The following is a 27,343-nucleotide window of genomic DNA, read 5'->3' as shown; positions in this document are numbered from 1 at the left end:
AGCAGAGAAGCAGAAGGGAGGGTTCAAAAGCTTGGATCTTTTAGTGTCAAAATCCAAAGCCTTGAAGGACGGTGAGTGGCCAGAAGCAGTTCTCTCCCCACCTCCCCCACTGAATAAACATTCTTTGGGGTGGGGGCGGGGAGGAGAGGATCAGAGTGGGTGAGGCGCAGAGGCAAAGTCTGGTGTGGCTCTGAGAAGGTACCCGGACAACCTGTCAGTCATTCCAGGGTGGGCGTGGCTTACCGAGGGAACCCTGGGGGTTCAGAGGGTGATTCCTGAGTCTTCGTGTCCACTGCTCCAGGGGAGCCCAGGGAGTCGGCAGACTTCGGGGAAGCCCCTCAAGGCCAGCATGGTGCGGGGAGGAAGAGGTTGGAAATGGCTGCTTGGCATTTCCTTGGGCAGAAACATCCTGAAATAGTTCCACGGTCTGCTGGGGCCTCCAGCAGTGTTAGACGGCAGCCGGAGCTGCTCAGGGCTGTGGAAATGGCCAAGCTCGGGCTCACGCAGGGGCCCAGCCACAGAGCAGCGGCCTCACCGCCGAGTCTGACTCACAGCAGAGGTTTGTCCGGTGGAAGAGAAGGGGGTGGTGGCTGCAGTCTCTTGAGGAAACCAGACGAACACTGGCCCCCGGTGCGGTCTGGCCCTTCGACTGGGAACGTCTGCGGGGGGCGTGGTCACACCTCCCCGGCCTGCGCATCCTCTGGAGGGCAGGTGGGGTGCAGCCCTGCACTGGCCAGTGCAGCAGCCAGTACAAGCACGTGACCATTTGGGTTAAAGTAACTGAAATAGAATTAAATTAAAATTTTAATTTCCTTGGTTGGTCAGACACACTTTGAACACTCAAAAGCCACGTGTGGCTGGTGCCGACCTGATTGACCAGAGCATGGTCTGTCATCATCGAGGTCAGCCCCGTGGCCTTCGCCACCGTTCCTGCCCAGACTGTGACTGACCACTTCCTCCCACACACGTGTGCACACACGCAGGCCCCTGAGCCGGCGTGTTCCTGGACACGGTGGGGCACTGGTGGTGTTTCTTCCTTTCAGCCAACACTCCCCAGTCTCCACGCCGCTGTCACCACCGCCGTCTCTGACCTGCTGGTACCGAGTGTGAGCAAGCCAGTGCCTCGGAGCCTCAGGGCGGCCGTCACTGGGGGAGCCCCTGGAGCTCCCAGGAGCCCTCTCCAAGGTCTGAGCCCCTTCCTGAGGAGCACAGTCCAGCAGAGCCCATAGAGGGTGTGGTCGTGACGACGTCTGGACGGTGCCATTGAACCTTCTCAGGAGCCAGCTGGAACAGAAAGTTTTCCGGGAAGGACCTAAGGGTTTTATCGATCCCCAGCACCCACCACTCTCCTTAAACCCATCAGGAGGCATTCTTCCAACTAAGAGCAGAAAAGGGGAGGCCAGTGCCCTCTAGTGGAGACAGAAGTCACAGAACTGCGGGTGGGGCTCCTGCTCCCCGCTTTCTTAGCAGGGACTTAGTGCACCTCTTTTGTTTTCTGAAAAAAATAATCGTGTCTGCTGTACGGTGTTGGCTGCAGGAATAAAGGCGAAACAACTAGGACGGTGGCTATCACAAAACTGGGCCTCAGTGAGTACCAGCTGCTGTTTTTGTGTCCTGCTGGCCTCTGGGAGAATCTGCACTCTTAGGGTCAAACAGGAGGGTCAGGAAAGGACAGCAGTGGCTCCCTGCCCAGTGGTTGTGGGTCCCCGCCCTCTGGGATACTGAGAAATTGTCCTGCTTAGTCTGGGCGAGCTGCCTCGCACCTCAGGCTGCACCTGGTTTACTGGGGGTGCTTGGAGGGGGTGCATTGCAGGGTACTCCTAGGGGTCTGCTTTGAGAGTCTTTTGGAGAGGGAATTTCAAACCTCCTCCCAGAAGAGTTGAGCAGGTGGTAGGCTGAGGTTAATGGCAGTGCAGGCCTGCCTAACGGGAGGGGATGTGACCTCAGCCTCCCTGTGCTGGCGGGACCCCTGGGAGCACAGCCTCCCAGGCTCTGAGTGCTCACGGTGAGTTCGCCTCAACCCCCTGTAAAGGGGCCTCCGCGGGCTGTTGACCTCGTTCTTCTAGGGGAAGAGTGGCCCATTCTCAAGAACTAGCACTGGACAGATCTGAGGAAATCCACAGATAGTTCAGGCTGTGCTCCGAGTATCCTGGGAGATGTAGGCTTTGGAAAGGGGTGGGAGGGAGCTGGAGCAAGAGGCAGGGGGACCCACTGCAGCCAGAACTGGGTCCTAGTCTTCAGTTCAGGATGTCCCCAAACGACAGGGAGTTTGGAAGGAGGGCTTTGCATTGTTGCCAGAGGAGGTGATGTTGGTCACTCAGCCAGAAGAGGCCTGTGTTGAGGGTGCTCGTCTGAGAGCTCGCGTCCCCCCGTCTAGAGCTCAGAGAACACTGGCAGCTCCCAAGGTCCCCCAGGTCCTGCCTGCCACTGTCCTCCCTGTCATAAGGGCTCCACTCTACCAGATGCACTAAGTAAGACTTGAGACAGTATCGACCACTTCTCCAGGGGCTCTGAAACTGTACGTGGTCCCCTGGGCCCATGCGATCCAACCTGCTTGGAAATGAAACCGCAGCATCCCCAAGCAGAGGTTGGGGAGTGGTTCTGTCCCGCATCCTCCCCCTGTGCTCAGATCAGGAATCGACTTCTGGCTTCCCCGCACAGACAGAAGGGATGCGGTGGAAGGAGAAGCACTCAGATCATTTTTCTGGGCTGTGGGAGAGTCAGGAGAGATCGCAGTTACCTGTCCAACAGCCTCGGAAACTCCGAAGTCCCACCTCGGTGTGAGGAGCGCTCCCAGAGGCTGACGTGGACTGAGCTAAGAGGGGACGGAGAGTACGAGACACTCTTGGTTCTGGTTTTCCTCGTGTTGCCTTAGGAGAGACCGGGCCAGTCCTGGAACGTGTGTGTGGTCAGGGAGCCTCTGCGCGTCAGGCCTTCCCCGGCAACGTGATCTGCCTTTTTTGGCTTCTGGACAGGAAATCCACTTCGTGCATTAAAAATATTGAATGTACTTTTACACGTATAAGGTTATATCTTAAGTACTGTCAGGGCTAAAGAATTACGCAAGACATTAGATGTTGTCTGAGGAATGCGTCTCAATAGAGGACTGTCACAGCCATGACCAGCGTGACTCAGTTGGTCCAGTGTCCTCCTGTGAAGCCAGAGGCCACCAGTTCCATTCCTGGTGAGGGCACAGGCCTGGGCTGTGGGCTCAGTCTGTAGTCAGGGAATGTACAGGAGGCAAGCGGTTGATGTGTCTTTCTCCCTTCCTTCCCCTTTCTCTAAAAATAAATAAATAAAATGTTCAAAAAATAGAGATCTATAGCATATGGACCTAAATATGATGAATACGAGTGTACGTGCTGGGACAGCAAAGGATTATGGGACCTAGTGTCAAACTATCACTCCTGGTAAAAGGAGGGGCAGGTGGACCAGCAGCCTCCCCACCGGCTCCCCACTGGGTGCCGGGCCTCTGCCCCCGCCTCCGGGGCCCCTGGAGGCCTTGAGAGATGCCTTCGTGAGACTGCCTGGGGACACCTGGGACGGGGCAGACGTACGGTGGAACCTGTATGTGAACTAGCTGTGGAGCCGTCGGCCAAACGCCAAGCCTAGTGGGCCCCCCTTAGGGCCTGCCGGGTTCTCTGCAGTGTTCGTGCTGGGTGTGGGAGGGCAGCGAGGTTTCCGCAGGGGTCCAGTGGGGCTGTAACGGGGGTGTCGGTCAGCAGGAGTGGAAGCGGGAGCCCAGCCGAGGGCTGCATGTTGGTGGCGACGGGACAGGCAGTGGCCAGGGATCTGAAGGGCGTCCCGTCCTGTCACGCCAGGCCCCTTCCTCTGCCCCCGTCCCGCCCCCGTGTCAGGGCCGGTGTGGTGGAATGCCATTTCTGGGTCATTCTTTGTGGACACACAAACTTCAACAGGCATTGCCAGATTTTCTTCTGAGGCGGCCGTACCGAGTACGTGTGGATGCCAGGTGCCCGACGGGGTGTTATAAAAAAATTTCCCCCGTCCTGATGGGTTAAAACAGTCTGCAGTTTTGTTGAAGATTTGTGTTTCCTCGATTGTTAGAAAGTTTATAGGACATTTGTTTTTACACGTCTGTGGACTTCCCGTATTTGCTGCGTGTTCTATCAAACTTACGGGGATGACGATAGGCTCCCAGGGCCGCTCTGGTCGTTCACCTTTTTCTTGTGGATTTGTAGGGATTCTTGACACATTCTCAGAGTCACTCTTTGTCGTTTGTGGTTATTTCAGATAGTCTCCTCCTCTTTCAATTTCGAGCAGCCGTTTAGATTGCACAGATATTTTAACTTTGAAGTAGACTAGTCCGCCGTTTTATTTATGGATCGTTGTACTTTGGATCTTTATAGAAAATCCTCAAACCATGAATGTGTTTTCCTGTTTTTCTTTTTATTTAGTCATTGATGATGGATGTACCCAAGGGAGAGAAAGAGAGATTTGTCGCCCACATATCTGTGCGCTCACTGGTTGCTTCCTGTGTGCGCCCCGATGGGACCAAACCTGCAACCCTGGTGCGTTGGAGCAACGCTCCAGTCAACTGCGCCGCCTGGCCAGGGCCTGTCTCGTTTTCCCTGAATTTTTATAGTTTTTAAACACTTCTGGCCCTGAAACCACATGGGATTTCAACTTTCTTTGCTGAGAGGTAATGAATCAAAGTCATTTTGAGATTGTTTCTCTAAACGGTTAGTGTAATAGTCCAGTGGTTTCCCAGTGATTCAAAATGCTCTCCTTAATATACTCTCAGTTTTATATCTATCTACATCTCTGTATCTATATCTAGAGATATACACACCTGTATATACAACTGTACTATAGTTCTATATAGATACAGATATGTTTATGGATGCTGTTCTGAGCCTTTGATTTATTATTCTGGCCCTGTGCCAATGACTTAGTTTTTTAAGTATCATAGCTTTATCAACATGGCGATTTGGAGAACTGCTCACTTACTATTCCTTCTTATTTTTAGTTTCAGAATTACCATGGCTTTTGTTGAACACTTGCACTTGAACTTTATAATGTTTGTGAATTTCCATAGAAATCCCTATTGATATTTTCTTGGGTTATTGAAATAATTTGGGAAGAAATCACATTTTTCAAGTATTCAATCACCTAATCTTGGACTATAGTAACACTCTTTATTTTTCAAGTTATTGCCTTTGTCTTTGACGATGTTTTCACAGGTTTTTGATTTAAAAAATGTCAATTACAGTTGACGTTTAACATTATATTAGTTTCAGGGGCACAGCAGGGGGGTTAGACGGTTGTGTAACTTAGGGAGTGGTCCTGCTGGTAAGTCCCACCCCCAGCCTGCACCTCCATGGTTACGACAGTATTACTGACTGTTCCCGCTACTGCACTTCCCGTCACTGGGACTGTCCTGTAACCAGCAGCTGCTCTTCGTAATCCCTTCCCTTTCAGAAATCTCCCCAAAGCCCCTTTCATCTGGCAGCTCACTCCCTTATCTGTGAGTGTGTTTGTTTTGTTCATTTGTTTTTAGATGCCACATGTAAGCGAAATCATACGGTATTTGCCTTTCTCTCTGTGACTTACTTCACTCAGCATAATACCTTCTAGGTTCATTCATGTTGTCGCAAATGGTAACATTCCGTCTCGTTATGAAGTGATAGTCCGTTGTATATGGGTGCTGCGTCCTCCTCATCCATCCGTCTTCCTTCCCCATCCAACTTGGGCTGCTGCCCAGCACCGGCTATCGTAAATGATGTTGCAGCGAACATATGATTTTGGATTTCTTCAGATACATCCCCAGAAGCAGGATCTCTGGTTCCGTCAATTTTTTTCCGGGAACCTGCACACTGTTCCCACCTGCAACCCACCAGCGGCAGGCGATGGTTCCCCCTCCGTCCTCACCAGCACGTGTTGGGTGTCAATTTACCGACAGTCATTCTGACAGGTGGGAGGTGGTATCTCCTGGTGGTTTGAATTCAAAATTCTCTGACTAGTGCATGAGAGTCTTTTCATACACGTCCGTTGACCATCTGTAGGTCCTCTTTGGAGAAGTGTCTGCTCAGGTGCTCTGCTCACTTTTTAAATCAGATTGTGCATGTTTGTGTGTGTGAAACTGTATGAGTTCTTTATAAATTTTGGATATTAACCTTTATCAGATATATCACTGGGGAATATATTTGCCCAATTCAGTCGGTTGTCCTTTTGTTTTATTGATGGTCTCACCTCACCCCTTTATTAGCAGCTACACACCACTGCTGATGGCTCAGTTAGCAAGATGAGCCATTTACAGAAGATTGTAGAATATATGATCTTGTGTATTTTGGAAAAAGAAAAAAATCAGATGAGAATATTTCGAAAGATCACTGAGTAGCCTGCTAAGAAGTCGAGCATAGAGACATTTGGTTTTCCTGGAGCTTTGGTCTGAAGAAACTAGGTAATTAAAGAGCTTGTTTGGGTCTAAGGGTACAATATTTATGTGGCGTGAAATTCCCCAAGGTAACCTCAGGCTAGACACTGAGGCCTTTCTACGTGCGCCGTAGGCATTCACTGTGCCCGACTGGACTTCAGCAATAGCTTTGCGTGAAGATTCCTCTTACACGTGTGAAAATGCAGGGTGGTCCGTCCATTCTTCGGGTCGGTGCGTGCTGAGGCCCCCTCTGCCGCCCGTCTCAGAGCGTAGCAGGCAGACGGGCGTGTTTTCTGCGGGCCACAGGAGTGGAGGGGGCAGCGCTGGGAGAGGTGCCTTTTGTTCTTGAGATTTTTCCGCTGGTAGAAACCCACCGGTAAAGTTTTATGCCTTGCCTGTCTCCACGTCACAGAAGTATTTCAAGCACCTAGGGTGTGCGCCTAGGGTGTAGGGTGCCGAGGGAGCCCGGAGTGAAAAGCTGTGTGCAAATGAGTGTGACTGACAGACGCTATCCTGGGGCTGTGGGTGTGGGGAGTGAGGGACAGAGATTTGGCCACGGAGACGTGGACTTGGCCCACAGTGTAAGAACAGCTAGAGTGCTGGGCGTTCCCCAGAAAGGAAGAGGAGAACTCCTCTGTCCCTCGGGAGCAATGTGTTCGGATGCCAGTAATCACTGCTAGTTCATTGAGGAACTCACGGGAATTAAAGAGTTGGAAGCTCAATTTATCTTTTATTTTTTAAATAGATTATATATTTTTTTAATTTTTTATTTATCTTTAGAGGGGAAGGGAAGGAGAGAGGGAGAGAAATATCAATGTGTGGCTGCCTCTCATGTGTCCCTTGCTGGGAACTGGCCTGCAACCCAGGCATGTGCCCTGATTGGGAATTGAACCTCAATCCTGTGATTTGCAGGCCCGTGCTCAATCCACTGAGCTACAGCAGCCAGGGCTTAAAGAGTTGGAAGTTCAATTTTAAAGTGATTTGGAGCCAAATCTGCAAATGATCATTTGGTATCATGGAGAGTTTGAGAACAAAAAATTATTTAAGTTTGTGAAGTGGCCACATTATATCACAATCTTTGATAATTATTTAAAATGAAACTGTCAAGCCAAGAAATGTATCACTCAGTTGAAACACTTGCTGAAGTGACTTTACTGCCAAATACTCGGTGTTGTAGACCTGTTCTTGCACAGAGATCAAGAGGCCATGTGTCCGTGCAGTTTTATGAAACGATTGTCACTGTTCCTTCTCAGAGGGTACATGTTGTGTTTGTGAGGGCCGGACATGGGGTGGTTTTGGAAAGGAATTAGTATATAATTTGAATTCAGAGGACAAGCTTTAACATATCCAGCTTGGAGAAGCATTTCTGAAATAGCTCTGGGAAATAAATTTCCTTTATTAATCCAATCAGCCATTGGATGTTGTTCCTCCAATTTAATTATGTTTATCTGCCAATGGGTGACTCTGCTTCTTAGGCATGTAATTTCAGTGGGTGCAAGCAGTGATGGCGAATACTCATCCTCAGGGAGGTAATCGCGGTTATAGTTATTTAGGCACCCAGGTCAGCCCTGTTGGCAGCCAGTCCTCCCTCGGGGGACCTGGCAGCAGGAGGGCTGTGCTTCCTGTGTCTTCGCGTGGTGGAGGGGCCGTGGTATGTCTCCGCCGTGTTCTAGGTGTCACGTGCAGGGCTCAGTGCCTCGCAGATAGGACCCCGCTGATTCCTCACACTCTTCCCGGGAAGTGGGTGCAGTTACCTTCTCCGTAGTGCGGGAGGGGAGTCCAGACTGAGGCCCCGGCCAGCAGGCTGGTAGGAAATGACTCCCGTTTTGCAGGGCGTTTGCAAGGCTTAAACGCGGAGGCTGCGTTTGTAAACAGTTCAGCACAGTGCTTGGTACATTGTTCTCGCTGCTGTCCTGTCCCTTCGGAGAGAGTCGGCTTTGGCGTCCACTGCCTGCTTCCTCCCAGAAACCCGCCCCAGTGGCCGGGGCAGAGTCTCCTACCGGGAGCCTGGGTGCGAGAGGCTAGCCGGGCGGGTCTTCGCACGCCCCCATCTCCTCGAGAGAGCTTCACCTTGGACTGTGCCCTCGGCATCCCCTCGGCTCCTGTCTCTGGTTTTCCTGATGTGCCCCCGAGTGGGCAGTGCGTCACAGGGGTCTTTTTACTACACGGAGGCTCCGGGGCGGCCAGCCTGTGGCCTGTGGAGCACCTGTGGCCCAGTATGGCTATGAAGAGGGCCTGACACAAAATCATAAATTTACTTAAAACCTTTGGTTTTGCTGCTCAGTTTTCGTTAGTGTTGGTGTATTTAACGTGTGGCCCAAGACAACTCCTCTTCTTCCTGTGTGGCCCAGAGACGCCGCAAGTGCGGGCACCATGGCAGCGTGGATTGTTTGCGTCCAGGGCTTCCCCGGACTTCCCACAGGGCCTCCGAGGGCGCAGGGCTTCGCACCAGCCCCGGGCCCTGGTCTTCACATGCAAGACCTGTGAATAATTACTTACTCCAAGGCTGGAAGGCGCTGAGGGTTCAGGTGCCAGGTCACTGTTGACTCTGGAAAGTGGGGAGGTTGCTCTGGAGGGAGCACCACCTGTCATCCTGTCCCGTTGGCTGCTGCGTCCTGGGGTGCCAGCAGCTCAGTGGGGTCCAGTGATGTTCTCGAAGACAGGCCGTGACGGCTTTTCTGCCCCACAGTTGGAAGGAGGTCTCCAAAGCAGTTGCCCATCAGGCTTTGGCAGAGCAGGTTGACGGCAGAAGCCGGTTTGTGTGTGTCTGGCCCAGGATGAGGCCCCTCTGTGAATCACAGCCCCCAAGGGCTGAGGCTGGGGCGTTTGCCCACCAAGTTCTCACGACAGCTCTGCCAGGCAGTGCACGCACGACCTCCTCACGTTAGAGCTGCACAAAAGCAGGGCTCACAGTTGTGACTTGACTTCGCTGACTCAGTCAGGCTGGTGGCAGCCGAGTGGGCAAGTACGCCCGTCACCTGCCCTCCTGCTGGGGAGGGCCTGGCCGAGCTGTCTGTGCTAAGAATCAGGGCCTGGCTTTACATGTGGCACCCGATTTGAGGTAGGGGATGAGTGGAGGGAGTACTTCCCACCGCCCCCCCCCAGCTCTTGGTCCCAGTGGAGCCCTGTCCTCACCCGGCATGGGTCTCAGTTCCATATCCTCCCCAGGGGCTGCTGCCTCCATGGTTGGGGGGATTGGGCTGCTGATACTATTTGAGGAAACGGTCAAGGGCAATACGCTCCTTCATGGGCCATAGTTTACAAGTTTAAATGCAGTCTTGCTGAAAGCCTAGGTTCCTTTCCTGTGCTGTGTTGCAATGCCCAATTGTTTACAGAAGACCTGGAGATCTAGGCAATGATTATTTTAGAAGCAACGGGAGGAACCGACATTCTCTTTTTTCCTTTTTAAACCATAATGAACACTGATTTCACTACGAAAATACAGTTGCCTCAATGCAGAACAGTTCCTGAGGAAAGCGAAGGGCAGTTGTGGGGGTGACCGCAGCACGCGGGGAAAGGCAGGCGCCTGGCGCTGAGCTGGGCCGGGAGCCTGAGGACGAGGCCCCCCTCTTCCTCGTCACCTCGTCACCGCTTCCTTGTGCCTGGGGGTCGTGGCCACGGTCTCGGCAACACATGACCTGGAGGAGCCTTGTGGGAACACGTCGCTTTCCCAAAGGAGCCCGGGGCTTCTGCCACGTTGAGGCCGAGTCCCCGAGGCTGCTTCCTGCACTGCTGACCCACCAAGTGCACACATTTGTCACCCTGCCTTTGTGCTCCTGGCAAATGTCCTTCTTTCACCCCTTGATTCAGAGAAGCGGGGAGAGCCCTTTGAAACACTCCTGAAGACCCGGAAAGTTCTCCTTTGGGGGTTCATGCATCCCATGCTGGGCCACCAGGACTCAGGAGGGTTATGAGACTTTCTTAAGTGCTCTCTGGAAAGTAAAAGTCTCTGCCCCATGAATGAATTATGGACATTTCTGTGCACAGTCAGAAACAGGCCTAGAGTAGTTCTGAGGTAGCGAAGGCAAAAGGAAAAAACACACAGGTCTTTGTAAAGTGGGGTGTGCGAGGGATTCTGAATCCATGTTCAAGGCCGAAGAAACAGCCTGTTTCATCTGGGTAGAGCTAAGTGCGTGCGTGTGTGTGACCAGCCCTTTCAGAGAGACAGAGAAAGGGTCAGGACTTCCGGTCAGGTTCAGGAAGGGCCCAAAGTGTGTGCAGTTCAGAGCTGCTGGCCCCGGCAGCTGACAGGGTGTGGGGAACAGATGGCACTTGGAGTTCAATCTCAGAGATTTATTCTGAGTTGGTGGAACCACCTGTGCGAACAGCTCTCCTAGACCCGCGTAAAGACTGAAGGATGAATCTGTTGACTACAAATAAGAAATCGGGTCTTTGTGAAGCTAAGATAAAATGGAAAGAGTATGTTGTTGATAAATTTCCCACCTCCACGAGGGAAAAGGTAGCAAGTGAACAGAAATGAGACGGTAGAGGACAAGCAAATGGGGAATGCCGGGCCGAGAGCGCAGACGCCCTCAGCCCGGCTGCCGCTCCCTGCTCCCTGCTCCGCCTCCAGCTGACCGTCTCACTCAGCTCCCGTGAGGGGCCACTAAGTTTTTCAGCTGCTTCAGCATCTTTTCACATTACGACAGAGAAGGCTGAAATCGCATTTTCTTGGGATTTTTATGCTGGAGAGAATAAATCATGTTGCTTTGTCAAACAAAAACCACATCAAAGTCAGCCATCACTTAGAAAGCAGGGCCGGCCTAAAGAAACAGTCCATCAGGTGCTACCAGGCAGGCAGTAGGGCTTTAGAAAAGCAGGCTCGCCCAGGCACTCTTTCCTGCCTCTGCCCACCCTGGAGCGCAAAGACAGGCAGGGCTGGGGCAGGTGCCGCCTTCAATCCATAGCTGGACCAGCTTTGATTTCAGAACAGCTGAACCACAAAGGATGCTAGGGCTGCAGGGGATGGGAAGAAAGTGTGTCAGATGCCAGGACTAGCCTGTAAGAGGAGTGGGCCATCCTAGGTCTAAGGCCTGGAAGACAGTATAACCATTAGCTCCTGGAGCTCCGGTCGCACCAGACAAGTAAGGAATGTAGTGGGGACACGAAGATGCATGTCGGTGCCAGGCATCCACCTGGCCCACCCGTCGACATGAGGCAGGATTCCAGCCAGTGCGTGAATGATGTGAAGAAGCTAGGCAATCAGGAAGAGGCCCGGCAAGGATTGGGAAGGTGACCTGGACTCCACCCACAGGTAGAGGATGGAGGGGGGCTCTGTGGACCCCAGAGGGGGAGGCAAAGACTGCTGTTGCGTCTGAGGGGGGACACTGAAGTCAAGCCCCCCAGGCTGACACGTTGGAGGCTCTTCGCTCACCCATCATTCATTCGTTCAGTAGTATATTGAGCATCCACCGAATGCCGTGCCTTGCACTGTGGGCACACCCGGAGATAAAGCCGTTCCCCGATTTCCCAGGGTGTACGTAGAGAGTGGGAGAACCAGAAAGGTAAACCAGATGGTAGCTTCACACACTGGCGTGAAGCAGGTGTCAGTTGCCCCACTTCATAGATGACAAAACAGGGGCTCGGAGCAGTCAGATCGCTTGCTCAGTGCCATGGCCCTGCAGTGCCAGGGTGCAGATTTGAACCCAGGTCTGTTCTGACTGCAGGGCCCATGCTCTTTGGAGCAAGTCCAAGGCCATGAACATGGAGCGCACACAGCCAGAAACACATTCCTAAGGAATCATTCTACCCCAAAACACAAGAAAGAAGGATGATAGAGATTACAGCAAAAGACAGGAGAAGAATTAAAATAGTGCTTTTAATATAATTTTCAGCAATCATACAGTATGTACTTTACATCACGTATCTCTAAACTGCTCATCTAGAAAATAGAAGCTGCAAAAATACAGATTAACACACTCAAAATCTATTGAGCGTGCGCTCCCCCCTCCCTTCTGTGAAACAGGGTGACTTTTGTCCCCTCCTACTGACATCCAGCCTTGGCGGATTTGGGAAGAGCTGTGGGAGAGGCCTGGGTCAGAGGAGTGTTCTGGAGAGGGGGCTTCTAAAGCGAGTCAGCGGGTCATCTCCCCAGGCGCCGGAGGGCTGGGCAAGAGGGGGCTGCGTACCGGGTCACTACTCCCCTTTAGTGGCCCGGGAAGGTGCCTATGCCGAGGAGTCAGGGGCCTCCTGATCATGGCCACCTCAAAGGACCACGCTCTGGCTGGGTGATTCCCTTGGGACCCTCGGGTTCTTGGGCAGAGTGCGCTAAGTCGGCCCTCGAGGTCTGCGGGTGCTGATGGGCCGTTGTTGGCAGGAGGGGGAGGGTCAGGCCCTCAGCTTCTCACAAAGGAATCTTCTGAAGGTGAATGTGACTCGGGACAGGTTTTCTCAGTCTCAATGTCTTGGTACTCTGTGCCTAAAGGGGAAGGAGGGAAGAAGAGCCAAGAGGAAAAAAGAGAGGTCGGTCTTTTCTGGTTTTCCTGCTTTTTTTTTAGGCTGATAAAATCGCCCTGTGGCTTTGCAGTGGAATGGACAAGAACAGGAAGTCATGCCAACAGAATGCTGGGTTTTGCTCTGTATAACGCCAAGGACACAGATTTCCAGCCCAGAGACCTTTTTGAAGGCCATGTCTCCCTGACAGGCGTATTTATTGAGGTATCTGTGCAACACTCACAGGGATGTCTTCCACGGGGATGAGTAGGATGTGCCCTGGTCACTGGCTTATCCTTATCTTGTAAAAATCACCAGTGACGGGCCTTTTGTTCTGAGTCTGTGTGTCACTGCAGTCCCTGCTGAGAGGCGGCCGAGCGCCGGAGAAAACTGCTGGTGTCCCAGCGTCAGGCGCCTCCTCCAGCCCTGCAGGCCCATGTGGTGGCCATTCCGCCACAGGCGCCCACTGCGTGCCGAGGGGAACCACCCCCATCGGGGCGAGGCTTTACGCCCACGCCACACTTCTGAGACAGACACCGTGGCTTCATTTAAAAGGCATTAGGAACGCAGCTTGCCCTGGGACGACTGACAGGCTGAGTAGGTCGCGGGGGCCAGGGAGGCCCCGCTCATTTACAGGTCCTCTTTAGACTCTGACCTGGCGGTGCGCAAGGCCACTGAGTGCCGCCGCTTTCCTCACCCTTCCTGAACTTCACAGCTCAAGTTCTTTTGGTCTTGGTGGTTGTGCCTCAAGTCTTAGGGGCAGGCAGTGGGGGCGGCTTGGTTTGTGTGCACAGAAGGAATGAGGCAGAGGATTCTCCGCTGTTAGGAGAAAGGAGGCATTTTAAATGTCCCTGATGTTGTTTCTGAAGTACAAAAAGTTTTTATTTTAGATTCCTGTGCCTGTAGGCACGATTGGCTGAGGTTTTTTACTTGCCTCCAGGTTCATTTCTCTACGAAACTATGGACTTCCCCATGACTTTTCCCGATAGTAGGTGCGCCGTTGGCCTCATTGAAGCTCCTAAGGAGGCAGCTCTGTGTCCCCACTGTGGTGGCCAGTGACAGAACAGAAAGAGCAGGGGTTCAGGAGTCAGGCAGAACTGGCATTGGCTCTCAGGGACTTTCTAACTAGCTACGTGACCTTCTTGGGAAGCTTGGGTGTACTGAGCCTTGGTTTTCTGATCTGTCAAGTGGGAAAACAAACATACCGACCTTGCAGGGCCCGTGTGAGGAAGCCACTTCCCTGTGACACCTGGCATACGGGTAGCAGGCTCTGCATGAACTTGAGTTCCCAGCCCCTTCCCTCTGGGCTTAGAGCTCACTTTGTGGTGGTGGTGGGGTTCCTCTTATAATGGAACTTCCTACACTGCATGCCTGCAATTCCTTTTATGACCTTAGCTTCTGAAATCAAATGGTGTTGACAAATATATCTTCATGAGAGCTATCTTCCATTAAGTTTGCATGAATTTAAGAGAAACATAATTTCAGGGGATTTAATGGGATGGTAAAAATCTCAACCTACGGAATATTAAACCCCCAGAGAATTTACTGTGTTGTTCCATTTGCTCATAGTAGAACATGATCACTTTAGCATAAATTCTGAACATTTTCTCCATAAGGTAATCATCAACTACTGATTGCTAGCCTGAACCATTAATGCAAAAATGGAAATGTCTAGAAACTGTATAAAAGCCTGGCAGCTGATAAGAGACCAGCATCAGGGTGTCTGAAGGCCCTGGGCCAGGGCCGAGCCCTTGAGGTTCATGCTGTGAACCCCCGATTCCAGGCAGGAGCGGGTTCTGGGCCTCCACACTGGAGCTGAGCAGTGGCGCGGAGCGAGTGCCCTGCATCCTGACACTTTGGACATGCGTTTCAGAATGTGTCAGGGCAGAGAAGCCCCCGTCTCCTCCTCGTACCTGTCTGCTTCCAGTAGCATGCCCCGTGCACATAAGCCACTGGGCTCTGCGGTCAAGAGCAGGAGTAGCACAGGGACAAAGGCCATCCCTGGAATACAGCTGTTGTGGGCTCCCGACTGTCACAGTGGGGGCCTGGGAGAGCATGTGGGGAGGGGTCCCTGCATCTTGCTGAGCAGGGAGTGAGTAGTACCCATGGCACCAAGGATGTGGGCTTTGGGCTCACAGAGCTGGTTTGAATCCTCACTCTGCCTTGTGACCTTGAGCCCATTGTGGGAGCTTTCCAAGCCTCTCGTTCCTCTCACAGCTGAAGGCTGTAACAGTTCCTGACTCATGGAGCTACTGAGATGAAATGAGTTAATACAGGTAATAAGCTGATTTATATATAGTAAGTGGCTGAAAAATGTTAGCAACTACTATTAGTTTTTATTAGTGTTGACCAGTTACTCTGCCTGGGATGTGTGTGTTAGTCTTACTGCACCACGTTCCGTGCTGGTGGGAAGGAGGGAGGGGTGTGAAATACTCCTCAGTGTCTGTGCACACCCCTCTGTGCTCTTCACATCTTCCCTTCCTTGCCCATTCCCACCACTGCAGGGGCGGTCAGTCTGGACAAGAACAGGCCACTTACCTCATTCTTGGAACATGGGGCACCTGAACTAGATTCCTGGAGCAGTCAGGAATGTCCAGGTCGATGGTCACCTACCAAAGGGCACTCTCAACCCATGACCTTGGCCGCGAGGGCCCCCAGCCTGTGCTCAACACGGAGACCAGCCCCCTCGGCCAAGCCCGTCCCTCGTCTGCACCGTGCCTAAGGCCACTGTTGTCCTGCCGCTCCAACGGCATGGCTGTCAAAGCCATTCTCTGTGAACTCGCTCCAGCAGCCCCACAAAGGGGAAGACTCCCGGGGCGCTTTCCTTCTGGTTCCTCGAGCACCCCTCTCTCTGGGTCTCCATGAGCCTCCAGGTCTGGAGCTAGCACGTACCACTGTCGTGAATCAGCCCTCCTGCACCCAGATGGACACACAGATGGGCTCTGTGTGTTATTATTCTGTTGCATTTGTGCGCAGGTCCATGCAGCGCATTGAACTATGACATCCTAGAGAACAGGACTGTGGTTCTATTTGTCTTTACCTTTGTATGTGGTCCAGGGCCTGGCGTGTAGCCAGCCTTTCATACGGGAGTGAGCACACATGCGCAGAGAACGCATGGCACTGCTCACACAGTGCTCCCCCAGGGACACTAGCCTTGCACAGGTGCTACCGTGCGGGTGCTCTCTGAGGGGGTGCGTTCTGACCGTCTCCACTGGTCCGATTTCTGAGGTAGGCGTTTTCACTGGTCCTGTCTGCTGCCTGGGGAGCTGTGTGCAGGCCGTGCTGGGCGACAGGCACACGTGCACGGAAGAACCTCCTGTGCCTGTTCCAGCAGACAGGCCGTCTCGCCTCGCCGGTGGCTGGGGCCCTGGGACCAGAGGCTGCACTCAGGCCCAGCTGCACTAAGAGAGGACTTTGTTCCTGGGGGCTGCTCAGAACTCAGGACTGTACTGATTAGGGAGGGGTGAGTACGATGAACAAGGAGAGAAGGGCACAGTCCATATTTATGTCCCAAAATAGTTTTCTAGGTAGAATTTAATATCAGCAGCCCCTCGCGCAGGAAACATGGCAGCCCTTAGGTATTTGGTCTTTGCTCTAACCCAGAACCTAACTGAGATCATGGCTGAGGGGAGATCCTGCTGGGGGTCTGGTGTGTTCTTTTGGTGCAAGAAGCAGCTGCTCTTGCTGCAGCGACACTGGGCTGGCTTGGTTTTCTTCCCGCATCTAAACCAAACTAGACCAAACAAACGACAGTCAAACGGCACCGTTCTGCCTCCCTGGAACAGGAGTCGGTCCTGTCTTCCTCCCTCTGACCCCTCCAGTCAGCCTGTGCCGCTGAGCACAGCAGAGGGGAGCTCTGGGGACTCGGGGGAGAAACCACACGTTCAGAACCTGAGCCCAGAAACCAGCCTTGCGGCCTCACGGAGAGCCAAAGATAGCCGTCAAGCAGGCCTGCTCTGGAGTAGGGTACGGACACCCGTTAGCAGCCACCACCAAATCTTTTTCCTGAGACAGTTGCTAGGGGCGATCCCAGCGCGTCTTTGGGAAGCCTGGCTGTGCCTGGGAAGGGGGAGCTCTGAGGCTCTGCTGGGGACAGGGAGGTGGGGTCGGGGTTCGTGTGTAGGGAACGCCACCTTAAAAAGCACCTCTGGAGGAAACTGTCGCCCTGTGAGGGCTGAGAAAGAAGCACATTCCTTCCTTCCTGCTTGGAAGGCAGCAGGAAGTCTGCTCAAGCATTCCTTAGAAGCTCTTGGTTTTCCCTCACTACTCTGCCTGTTCAGCACCACTGGCAGTCTCCTTAGGGGGCCGGGAAAGGAGGCCTCTCCTGCGCCTTCATTAGCTGCGAGGGGAGCCCGCATGCTGTGGTCTTCTGGTGGGTGGCAGGGTCCCCAGGACCTTTGTGGTTTTCCTACTAAGGCCAGAAGCAGTAAGCAAAGCTGCCCGTCTTCCCCAACAAGTGTGCGGCCTGGGCTGAAAGAAGACAGCAAACCGTGTCCTTCTGCGAGTGAGCTACTCTTACAAAACACATTTCCTTTGTATGCAGGAATCACACTGGTGAGAAAACATCTGGGCCCACAGTCAGGAGTTACACAAATCTGTCAGAAGTTGCATCAGAGAGAGACTCCTCCATGCATCTCTGGGCGGGTTCAGCTAAGATGCTGGAGGGGTTCACAGCGGTGGCGGGGGCCTTGTCACTCCCTTTCTGGTGGGCTCTGTCCCTTGGGGCTGGTTTTTGGTGAGTGTGACGGACAGCATCTCTTCCTCAAAGTACCAGTCTACAGCAAGCAAATGACCAAGGGGCTGGATCTGACATCGTGTATACTATGGTTGTTTGTAGCACAAAAAGAGAATTTGAAACTACACTAAGTTTTCTGCTCTGTAGTATATGAGAGAAAGGAACATTTCAGAGCCTTCTCACCACAGGGGCTTTAAATTTCTGTCCAGGTGTTGGGAATACTGGGCCCTGGCGTTGCTCCTCTGTCGTCCTAACAGCTTACTGTCAGTCATCCAAACTCTTTGGGGGAAAAGATGCAAGCACTTTTCACAACTTTTTTTTTTTTTTTTTAAATAGCAAGTAGCTCCATGAAACACTAGGTCATGGGGCTTGTGTGTGTGAGTTTGGAGAGCTGGACAGGGGCAGTTGGCGGTGTGGTGTCCATACACACGCATGCACAACCTGTGCCAACTGACAACATGTGAGGTTCACGAGTGAGCTGGGGAGCAGGCCAACTTTTGACTCGGTAACACACGGACCAGCGTGCTGTCCATGAAAAGGCGCAGACGCGCGCTGCAGGGAGGTGCTGATCTGGGGGCCCCACACCACAGCGCCAGCTTTGTCCTTCCCTGGGGGTGCGGTCTGGATTTGGGGGCTGTCACTCGAAGCACCCCTTTTACAGTGCTTGTTAAAAACTTGGCAGAACACCCTTTCTCCCCAATTCTTTTCTTGCCTTCGCAGTGACTGCAACTGTGCACCTGAGGCAGAGAAGCAAACCAACCAAACCACCCGTGAGGTCCTTCTCAGGGTCATGGGCAGTATAGCCAAGGTCAATGAGGAAGCACAGCCAGTGAGTAAATGGGGCCGTGTGTGTGTGTGAGCACGCTCTTGCATAGGTCCTGCCCCTTCTGGAACAGCCTTGAAAGGCCGAGTCTGTTGGCCACCAGCTGTGTGTCCCATCATGCTCACACCAGACAGTGACAAAGACTTGCTCTCTGAGGTCCCTTCACTTTCAACACACACACAAACGTGTCTCTTAGTTCAAGATTAACCCTGAAGGCCTCATGGACTTTGTACACATTGCAGGTGCTGTGGCTTTCCAGAGCCCGTGGGCTTGTCTACTCATGATCGCATGCACTACGGGCTGGCACCACACACAACCCCCCATGTGCTGCAGGAAAAGCCCGTGGACCATGATGTGTGAGTAGAGAAGGGCCCTGCGACAGTGTTGCTGGGTCCTGGGGAGCAGGGCCAGGAGGCAAACTGGTCATTCCTCATGTGCCGCCTTTAAAAGGCAGGCTGCATGTCCACTCTTTTTCAAGTATTTTTTTCCTATTTGTAACACATTGTATAATATCCTTGTTGCAGAATATTTGAAGATAAAAAACTACAATAGATTAATTTCATCCCTTGAATCACTTTATATTTTGGTGCATTAAAAAAGGAAGAAAGTAAAAGCAACCAGCATAGTAAATTCGGCCTAGAGAACTGTGTTAGTGACTGAAGGGGTAACAGATTTCAGAAGTAGTTAAAAATAGCATGAGAGGGTTATACATGGAACAGTTGGAAATTCATATGCATTGAATTATTTCTTAAAAAATGGCAAAATGTTTGGCAAATGTAAGCACATGAGTTTGGGGACGGTGCTGGGTGTCACCGGCTCTGAGTGAAGTCCGTCATAGCCAGGTGAGGCCCGCTGCTTCCTGAGGTCACTCTGCGGGGCCGGGGCCGGGGCGCCCACCCTGGGAGGTGCTTCGGGGGAAGGTGAGGTGCTGGCCCCCCGATGCCCGGTTCCCCCTCAGTCTCGAACATGGAAACGGAGCTGGTGAGAGTCGCCTGTTACAGCCTGCAGCGCGGGTCACCGCTGGCGTCGCTGAGAAGTCTGAGCCCTGACCCACGTGCGGCTGGGTGGGCCGCCGGCAAGGCGGCCGTATTGCGGATGTCCCAGAGGAGCGGGCTGCACCCCTGTGACTGGCCGCCCACCCCACGGGAGGGGCTGTCACAGGGTGTGTCACTAGTGCTCATCCTGGCAATGTTGTCAACGTGTGTTTTAGTAGACTTTAAAAATATGTTTTGTTTTGTATGCTGTGTGTATATGCAGGAATGTCTGTCCCCCGAGCTGGCCGCCACTGTGCCCTGAATTTGGCAGTGCCTGTTGCTCGCAGCCGTCAGCGTCCTGAAACACCATTCGGTGGCGCCAGAGAGCAGGCCACCCGTCAGACACACGGTCCCACGCTCTCAGGTGAGTCCTGTCTGGCTCTGATTTGGAGAAAAAGGACAAAGGTGGTGGCAGCGGTGTGCGTGTGTGTGTACTGAGTTGTTTTTTTGAAACCTTTTTTCTTTTTGTAGGAAAAATGACCCTTTGATCACTACACAGAATCCAGCCCTCCTCGAGTCACTATAAAACAGACTCCATGTTTTCACACCACTCATGGTCTTCCAGGTTATAGATAAACTTTGTCCTATGTGTCTGGTTTGCGGGCACAGGGTCCCTCCCCGGATTGTCTAGGGTCAGAGTAGAGGCAAAGAACTCACTGGTGCTCAGCCCGCCCTCGTGGGTTTTGATGTATCGTTTATAGTTTTTCCGCAGGCACTGCCACGTGGTGGTGTAGAGGACGAAGGCGAAGGACTTGAGTGCGATGGCGATGCTGACGTACAGGTAGCGGTAGGCCACGTTGTCGTAGAGGGCGCAGGCGCCCCGCTCCCCGCAGAACGAGCTCCAGAACAGGCAGGTGGAGTCGATGCCGGCCCCGAAGATGAGCGGAGGGGGGATGAAGCCTGTGGGAGGGAAAGGAACACCTGGTGTCCAGCTCTGGTGGCGGTTTGCCGTCCAGGTGGACAGTGTCACAGGTGGCTGTGCCATGACACGCCGGTGCAAGGACCCTGTTGGGACACAAATACCTGAGTCCGAATCCTGTCCTCTACCTACTGCGTCGGCCTGGGCAGGCCACTCAAGCCCTCTGCGCCTTAGTTTTCCTCAGCAGCAGAACCGGGCCTTTGCAGACTGCAAAGGGACAGGGACGACATGCATATGTGAGAAGCACTCGGGACATGGAGCACGGTGAGCTGAACGTGAAACATGACAATGCCCAGTTTCCATCATTATTGTCATCCACTGACAACCCGGACAAGAAGGCGGGTCTCCCTGCAGGGGGACTTGGTGTCACTCACGAGAGGCCCCGTGCAGGATGGTTTCGAGTGGGGCTCCTAGGGTCGCATGCGCCTTCCGGGGGGAGGGCTGGAACAGGGAGGAGCAGCTGAACGTGAGCACACGGCACCTTGGGGCTGTGCTCTGTGTGGGCGGAGTTCAGGGGAAAAGCCCAGCACGCACACATACCGACAACTTCTTGCCTCAGAACTTTACCACTGGACGGAAGGGCTCCCTTCTGAGCTAGGGACGTGTGAACCCCTCACGGCACAGCACTTCAGGCGGCCCCGTCAGACCGTTTCTGTGCTGAGGGGGTTCCTGGCTGTGCCAGGAGAGGCCTGCCCACCAGCCTCGCACTGTTCTGTGGACTAGTCTGGGTTCTTTTTCTGTCTGCCTGCAGCTCTTGTTGACCATAATATCCAAACTCATCTCTTGCTCTGTGACTAGTTACAGAAGTTGCAAGATATTACTGCTGAGAACAAATAACTGATTTCTGGGTACAGACCTAGAAATAATGAAAAATCTTAAAGCAACATACAGTGGTCTTAACATTATCACCTTAGACACGCTTCATAATTTTCAGAAATGCCTTTCAGTGTTTTTCACTTTGTTGCATGAGAATTATTGTGAATGTAACTAGTTTTAATTTCCACACATCTTTTCAGGTTGTGTGGGGATGTCTACAGCGGCTCTGCGCTTGTGGGACTGTGTCAGACCCGGGTCAGCGTGCAAGAGGGCGGGGCTGTGCTCACTCACGTGCACGAGGTCTGGGAACCTTTGAACACCTGAAATGCTAAGTAAAGGTGTACTTGTGGAATGAATGTTTTCATCTTTTTCATATATCAGGGTCTTCTACTTGCTACCAGGTATTACACATTCATCTATGCTCATCAACCCATATGAGGGTGAAGGTGAGGAGGGGGCATCATGGCTCACACTCATCTTATCTTTCCAGTGATAAGAGAAATATCAGCATAATTGGTACTGTGTGTTTGTATTTTCAAAAGGCGCTACACTGTCCAGGAGGCCAAGATGGATTAAATTAATGATTGCTGAACTAGTCTTCACTGGGTACTGTTACTCCTGGAACAGTTCTGTTTTCTATGTCAGTCACTCAGTGTCCTGGGCAGGGATGTGAGGGGGCACATACCACACCCTCGGGAGGGTCTTCTCTTTCTTATACAAGGACCCAGGGGCACAGTATTTTCTTCTTTCATATAGCAATTAATTAGGTAGGAATTAATCTCATCATGAAAGTTAACTAATTAAAATTACATAACCTCATACTCAAATGATGATTGCATTTTCGTGGGTAGTTTTCCAATACTCTTCCCCACTTGTGAAGTCATTTGCATACACAGCACACCTCTCCCCGCCATGTTCACGTGCCCTTCTGTCCGTAATTGTAACGGGGAATGTGAAATGTACTGGGGTTGTGGACTGTAATGGATGGAACTGATTCCTTGCTTTTGGACATTCAGATTATAGCTATTTTTTATTTGGACACACACTTTGATAAACATGTCCATAGTTCGTTCATTCTTTGTGCTCATGTGTGGCTACATCCTTTGAATGAGGAATATTTGTCCTCGAAAAACACAGGCCTGGGCTGTATCATCACAGAGCACCACTGCCTATTCCAGAAAGTGGAGTCAGCCTACCTTGATCTTGGCCTCGACAAAGAGACAGTCCCCGAACGTCGGTGTGATGTGGCCGGACGGGGGGCTCCTCCCTGAGGTTGGTATCCCAACGTACATCTGAGTACATCTACGTCGGGACACCAGCAGCTGGGGAGAGGCTCCTCCAGGGTCCCGGGCCCCACCAGAGCCACCCTTGGCACACACTTCCCTGTGGCGCCCGCCCAGTCCCGCCATACCACACCGACGTTTGGGGACCCTAACAAACAACTCGTGTCCTCATACAGAAAGAATTGCAGGCTCCAGAGCAGGGGAGGCGCATTGCCCTGTCCCAGAAACCCACAGGACAGTCTCACTTTGGAGCAGGTGGAAACCCTGACCGCAATTTACAGACTGAATCCAGTTTCCTGACTTCTATGGAGGATTCCTCAGGTCCCTGTACTTCAACATCATAGAACAAAAAGACAAACTCCAAAGGCAGGACAATACCACTGATACCCACTCCCCTGCTCATTAGCATCCAACCGATTATTGAGGAAAGAAGAGAGATGCCGCTTACCCAACAATCGGAGGAGGAGAAAGAGGACTCCCAGGGCGTAAGACTTGAGCTCAGGGCTGACTGTCCTGTGTGCAAAGAAACACAGAGGAAAAGATTCTTACCGCCGCACTTCCATTCACACACCCAGGGTCACTCACTGCTGGGGGTCAGTGGTTCTTTCCTCCTGCTCGCCCTGCCTCAAGTCTGAAAAATGTTGGTACCTGTAGTGACAAGGTAAGTGTTTAATTACTGGGGCTGCTCTTTTCATTCCAAGGACAGAATGTCAATCTCGTCCATACAGTCTTCATTGAAAGAAAAACAGCTTGTTTTTGCCAGGACAGGGACACATCCTAGGTGAAGAAGCCCCACCCACGTGGGAAGGCCATCCCCTTCTGCTGCACAGACAAGCCGGCACTATCAACACCTCTGCCATGCTCGGGCTGCTCTGCAAACTCACCAGACCAGCACAGTGGGACACCCCGGATGGGCCACCAGCAATACAACCCACCCATATCCAGTCCCAGTGCCTCACGCAAGGCCCCAGTTCCTTTTTGAAGGGACCCCATCTCTCTGGCTTTAGTTCACCCAGAACAGGCCCTTAAAACACTCTCCTCACACATGGGGGTTCAGGCATGTTACTTAAAGTTCCAGGTAAGGCCGGGGACTGAGCCTGCGCCCCACAACTCACTAGATGAGGGATCTTGCGAATACTGGGAATCAGCCTCAGGGCCTCTGTCGCCCCACCCACCGAAGGGGGACGCTAGCAAAGCTGCGAAAGCAGGACTTACAACAAGAGCCTGGCAGTGGCACCTAAGAGGCTAGGCTGGGGCCGGCCTGCGCCCCCGCCCGGGGATGCTCTGAGCGCTCCGGCTGGCGGGTGCACTCCCACCTGGGGCAGCAGTGGCCCCCTGCTAGAGGACGAGGCAAGATGCAGCCACTGCAAACCCATACCCTGAGATCCGACACACTGTCTCCACATAGAGGTGACAGGGAATCACCCTCCAGATACAATTCAAAAGTTCCCTTCAGAAACACTTGGCACATTCAATGGTCGTGTGCAATGGTAGTAACTATAATGTAACGCCACTCCAATTCAGGTGGTTCTGCTATCGTGCTTCACATTGTTATAAAAATCCATCTGCACTGAGTTTTCCTTACAGAGATGTGTTTTTTTAAGGTAAGAGGCAAAAGGCAGGGTTACTGCATAAAAAAACCTGAACATTTCTATGACTTTCGATTCGCAATGCCATGTGGCTTTTTTCAAAGGAACAATAGGCACTTCAGTGTCACCAGCTACGTGTTGTTTTACCAGGTCTGCCACAGCCATGCAAACACTGGGTGTGAATTGTTAAAATACACCTTTCACATTCTGTAAGGGTGCAGAGGCAATTTGCTACGTGCCCTGACCGTTTCTGCATAGTCACAAGGCTTTGCCACTGACCTCCCAGACAACATTCAGTGCCTCCTATCCATGCTCCTCCCGGGGAATTCCTAACAAGCCCTGGGAAGTGTGCTACTTGGGGAGAAGAGGAGGTGCCGGCTGCAGCAGCTAGTGACATGCACGGGCTCACAGATCACCCCCGAGCACTTCAGTTCCAGCCCTGGGGGTTGAGGCGGTTTGTCCAGGTGACTGCACCCCAGGGAGGCTCTGTATGTGTCTGGTGAACGTCCTGGTTTGGAGTGACGCTGGGGGCGGGGTATCCCGCTTTTAGGCTCCTCACACCTCTGCAGAGGTGCTAGTGACTCACTACTACTCACTAATTCACATTTGGGGTGCCTCACCTGGATCCAGCATAGGTCCTGAGAGAGAGGGAGCCACAGAATTAGGGGCGGCTCCCTCCAACATGTGTTTGTGCAGGAACACCCACACTCACCTCCGTGAGCCACTCGGCACAGCCTCACGCCCTCCTCAAGAACCCCTCCCATCTCTGCAGCATCTGCACACACGTGGTCCGGGCAGGGCCCACGCCATGGGCAGGACCAGTGACATCACCTCCAGGCCCAGATTAAAAAAAACACGCGCCCACTCAGTGTCCGAGGGGGCTGGCCAGTCCGATACCACCTTCATCAACTCCGACCGGGCCTCTGCAGAAATCAGCACAGGCCCCCAGTTCCTCAAAATCACCTGTGGAACCCATTCCTGGGAGGACGCGAACGTGTACTTTTCTCCCTTGGGCCCTGCTTTCTGCTGATGGGGGAAGGCCCCTCTCTGATGGAACGGTTCCTGTGGGCCTAGGGAAGCTGGCGCCCAAGACTCGAGCGGCACCTGAGGTTCTGACCACCAGGACTCCTGCCGATGCTCATGGGTGTTGGGGAGGAGGGACGGGGAGGCTGGGGCTCGGGCCCCTGGGGACCTTCTCCGCTTACCTGATAAGGATGATGACCGAGGGTGTCTGTGCCATCGCCCCGATCATGCTGCAGACACACATCACACACAGGAAGGTGAGGAAGGCCTCTTGGCACCCGGGACTGGGGCATTTTCCAGGAACCACGGTTGCGTTCTCAGGTGGGCCGGTGGTGAGGCACGCACAGCCGGTGAGATTCTGAAAAGCAGCAGCCAGCCCCTTCACTGGGGGTGTCTCCAGCGCCTGAACCCCAAGCCACCTCGTCAGATGGAGCTGTCACAGCCCAAGTCACAAATTCCGACACATCCTGTTATTAGGCCTGAGTGAACCAGTGGGCCCTTAAGGAGGCTGCAAACCCATGCAAACAAAGGCATGTTTCTGGGGAAGAGAGCTGATCTCCCCACCTCCTGTGTATCCCATTTCTCTGCTCAGGAAGTCCTCAGAGATCGGCTCTGTAGACAAATCTGCCCCCTGCCCCCCACCCCATACATACAGCTACAGAGGAAACTGCACTTCCACAATATGATAAAACATTGCCAAATTAACATCGCAATCACTGGCCAGTTTGTCCTCTCTTTCATGCAGTTACAATTACACTGACGTGTATTCGAAGAAGTAAATCGGGTAACCTGTGCGGTGCTGCTGCTCTGGGGCCCAGTGTGGGGCTCAGAGGGGGAGCTAATAGGATCCCTCATGAGTGGCAGAGAAAGCAAAGAGGGTAAGAGACGCCAGGGAGCTCAGAGCAGATAGTGCGGAGCAAGCTATGGCCCAAGACACACTGATGAATATGTGATCAGAGAGGAGGAAGCAAAACTACTGTATTTCATTTGATCTTCCTGAGATTTTTGCTCAGCCAACCCTGATCCCAGGCCTGGCCCTCGTTCACCCTCCAGGAATTTCTGATGGCCGGGGCTGAGAAGGGTAGAGCCCACAAGCACCAAGCCAATTAAGGTTCAGTGATAACTGCAGGGCCTTTAATGAATGAAAAGTGGAAACAATCATAAATGACTCACTGCTTTTCTTCCCAGGACTGCTGCTTTCAGAGCACACACAGGAGTGAATCCTCCGGAGCGTCACCTGCACTTGAAAGTCCTGCTCCCTTTTTTTCTCTCCCCACAGAACACACAGATGGGGCTTGATGCTTGCAGGAATGTCCAAAAGCCTGTATGTGCACCCCCCCCCCCAACAGGGCTGCCTGTTCTATGACTGTGCCCTGCATGGGGCTCAGTTCAGGGGTCGGGGTGGGGGGACGCTGCAAGGGCTGTCCAGCGCAGGCGCCCTTGTGCCCCTCACAGCACCCAGGGGTGGCTACAATCATCCCATGAAAGGCGTGGGCCCTGCCCCTGTGGAGACCCTGGCCGCCCTACCACTCGTGAGATGCTAGGTGTCCTGATAACCGGTCAGAAAGGGTACCAGCCTCCAGACTAGTTGATAACCCCGGACCTGGAGAACAGCTGGCCTCCCTTCCCCATTTCACGGGTGTGTCTCCCCACCTGGTGATTGCCCAGGGTGGAGCCACCGCACTGCCCCCAGGAGGGCTGGACCCCCTGCTGGCACCACGTGCAGGGTGGCAGGCCCTGGCTTTGCTGGAACTGAGTGTGCCCTGAACAGCCAATTGACACTCAGGTGACCACTGTGTGCACAGAGCAACAGGCCTCACAGGCTCAGGAACCTGGTGCGACCTAGAGGACAGCATGAGGCTGTCTCGGGAGACCTAGAAGAACTCATCTGACAGGCAGGCGGACTGGCCTGGGCACAGAGTGACTCCAGGTCAACGTGAGGCATGACACTGCGAGGGCAGAGGCTCTGCATTCCTCTTCATGTGTTGTCATGGGAGGAACTGCAAGGACGTCATGACCAACCAACATCCTCCACAAACAAGAGGTACCAGTGAGACCGGATGCATTACAACCCAGAAGGAATCGACCCACTGGGTGAGCGGCGCATGGAACATAAATGTAACATTTCTTAAAAGAATTAAAAAGTCTAGAACTTTAAAAATAAACCAATGCAAGGAGAATAACCCAGCCACTGAAAACCACACGCCTGTCCCATGAGGGTGAATCGTGACAATAAAGCTGGAGACCACGGAAACACAAACATTACTCCCTGGAATCTCGGATCCCGTTTCCACC

At 52.9% G+C, this 27,343-nt stretch overlaps 1 protein-coding gene across 2 annotated transcripts in view; it reads right to left on the bottom strand.

Moving 5' to 3' along the window:
- Window positions 1-12,193: 12,193 nt before the first annotated feature.
- The window catches only part of SLCO3A1 (solute carrier organic anion transporter family member 3A1), a 211,456-nt gene continuing 196,306 nt past the window's right edge, over window positions 12,194-27,343 (bottom strand). The window contains exons 8-11 of one of the 2 annotated variants that reach the window (XM_037145071.2): window positions 25,231-25,406; window positions 22,885-22,949; window positions 20,076-20,318; window positions 12,194-12,812 (exon numbers count right to left, since the gene is read on the bottom strand). In XM_037145071.2, the coding sequence (XP_037000966.2) occupies window positions 12,730-12,812; window positions 20,076-20,318; window positions 22,885-22,949; window positions 25,231-25,406 (567 nt within the window). In that variant the 3' untranslated portion in view covers window positions 12,194-12,729. Of the gene's footprint in view, window positions 12,813-18,937; window positions 20,319-22,884; window positions 22,950-25,230; window positions 25,407-27,343 lie in introns of those variants that run through there. The other variant, XM_037145070.2, reaches the window with a different exon arrangement.

The sequence above is a fragment of the Artibeus jamaicensis genome, unplaced genomic scaffold (genome assembly GCF_021234435.1).
Source record: "Artibeus jamaicensis isolate MK-2021 breed Jamaican fruit bat unplaced genomic scaffold, CSHL_Jam_final scaffold_612, whole genome shotgun sequence".
Classification (NCBI taxonomy): Eukaryota; Metazoa; Chordata; class Mammalia; order Chiroptera; family Phyllostomidae; genus Artibeus; species Artibeus jamaicensis.
The sequence above is the reverse complement of the archived record's forward strand: the minus strand, read 5'-3'. Positions and strand labels throughout refer to the sequence as shown.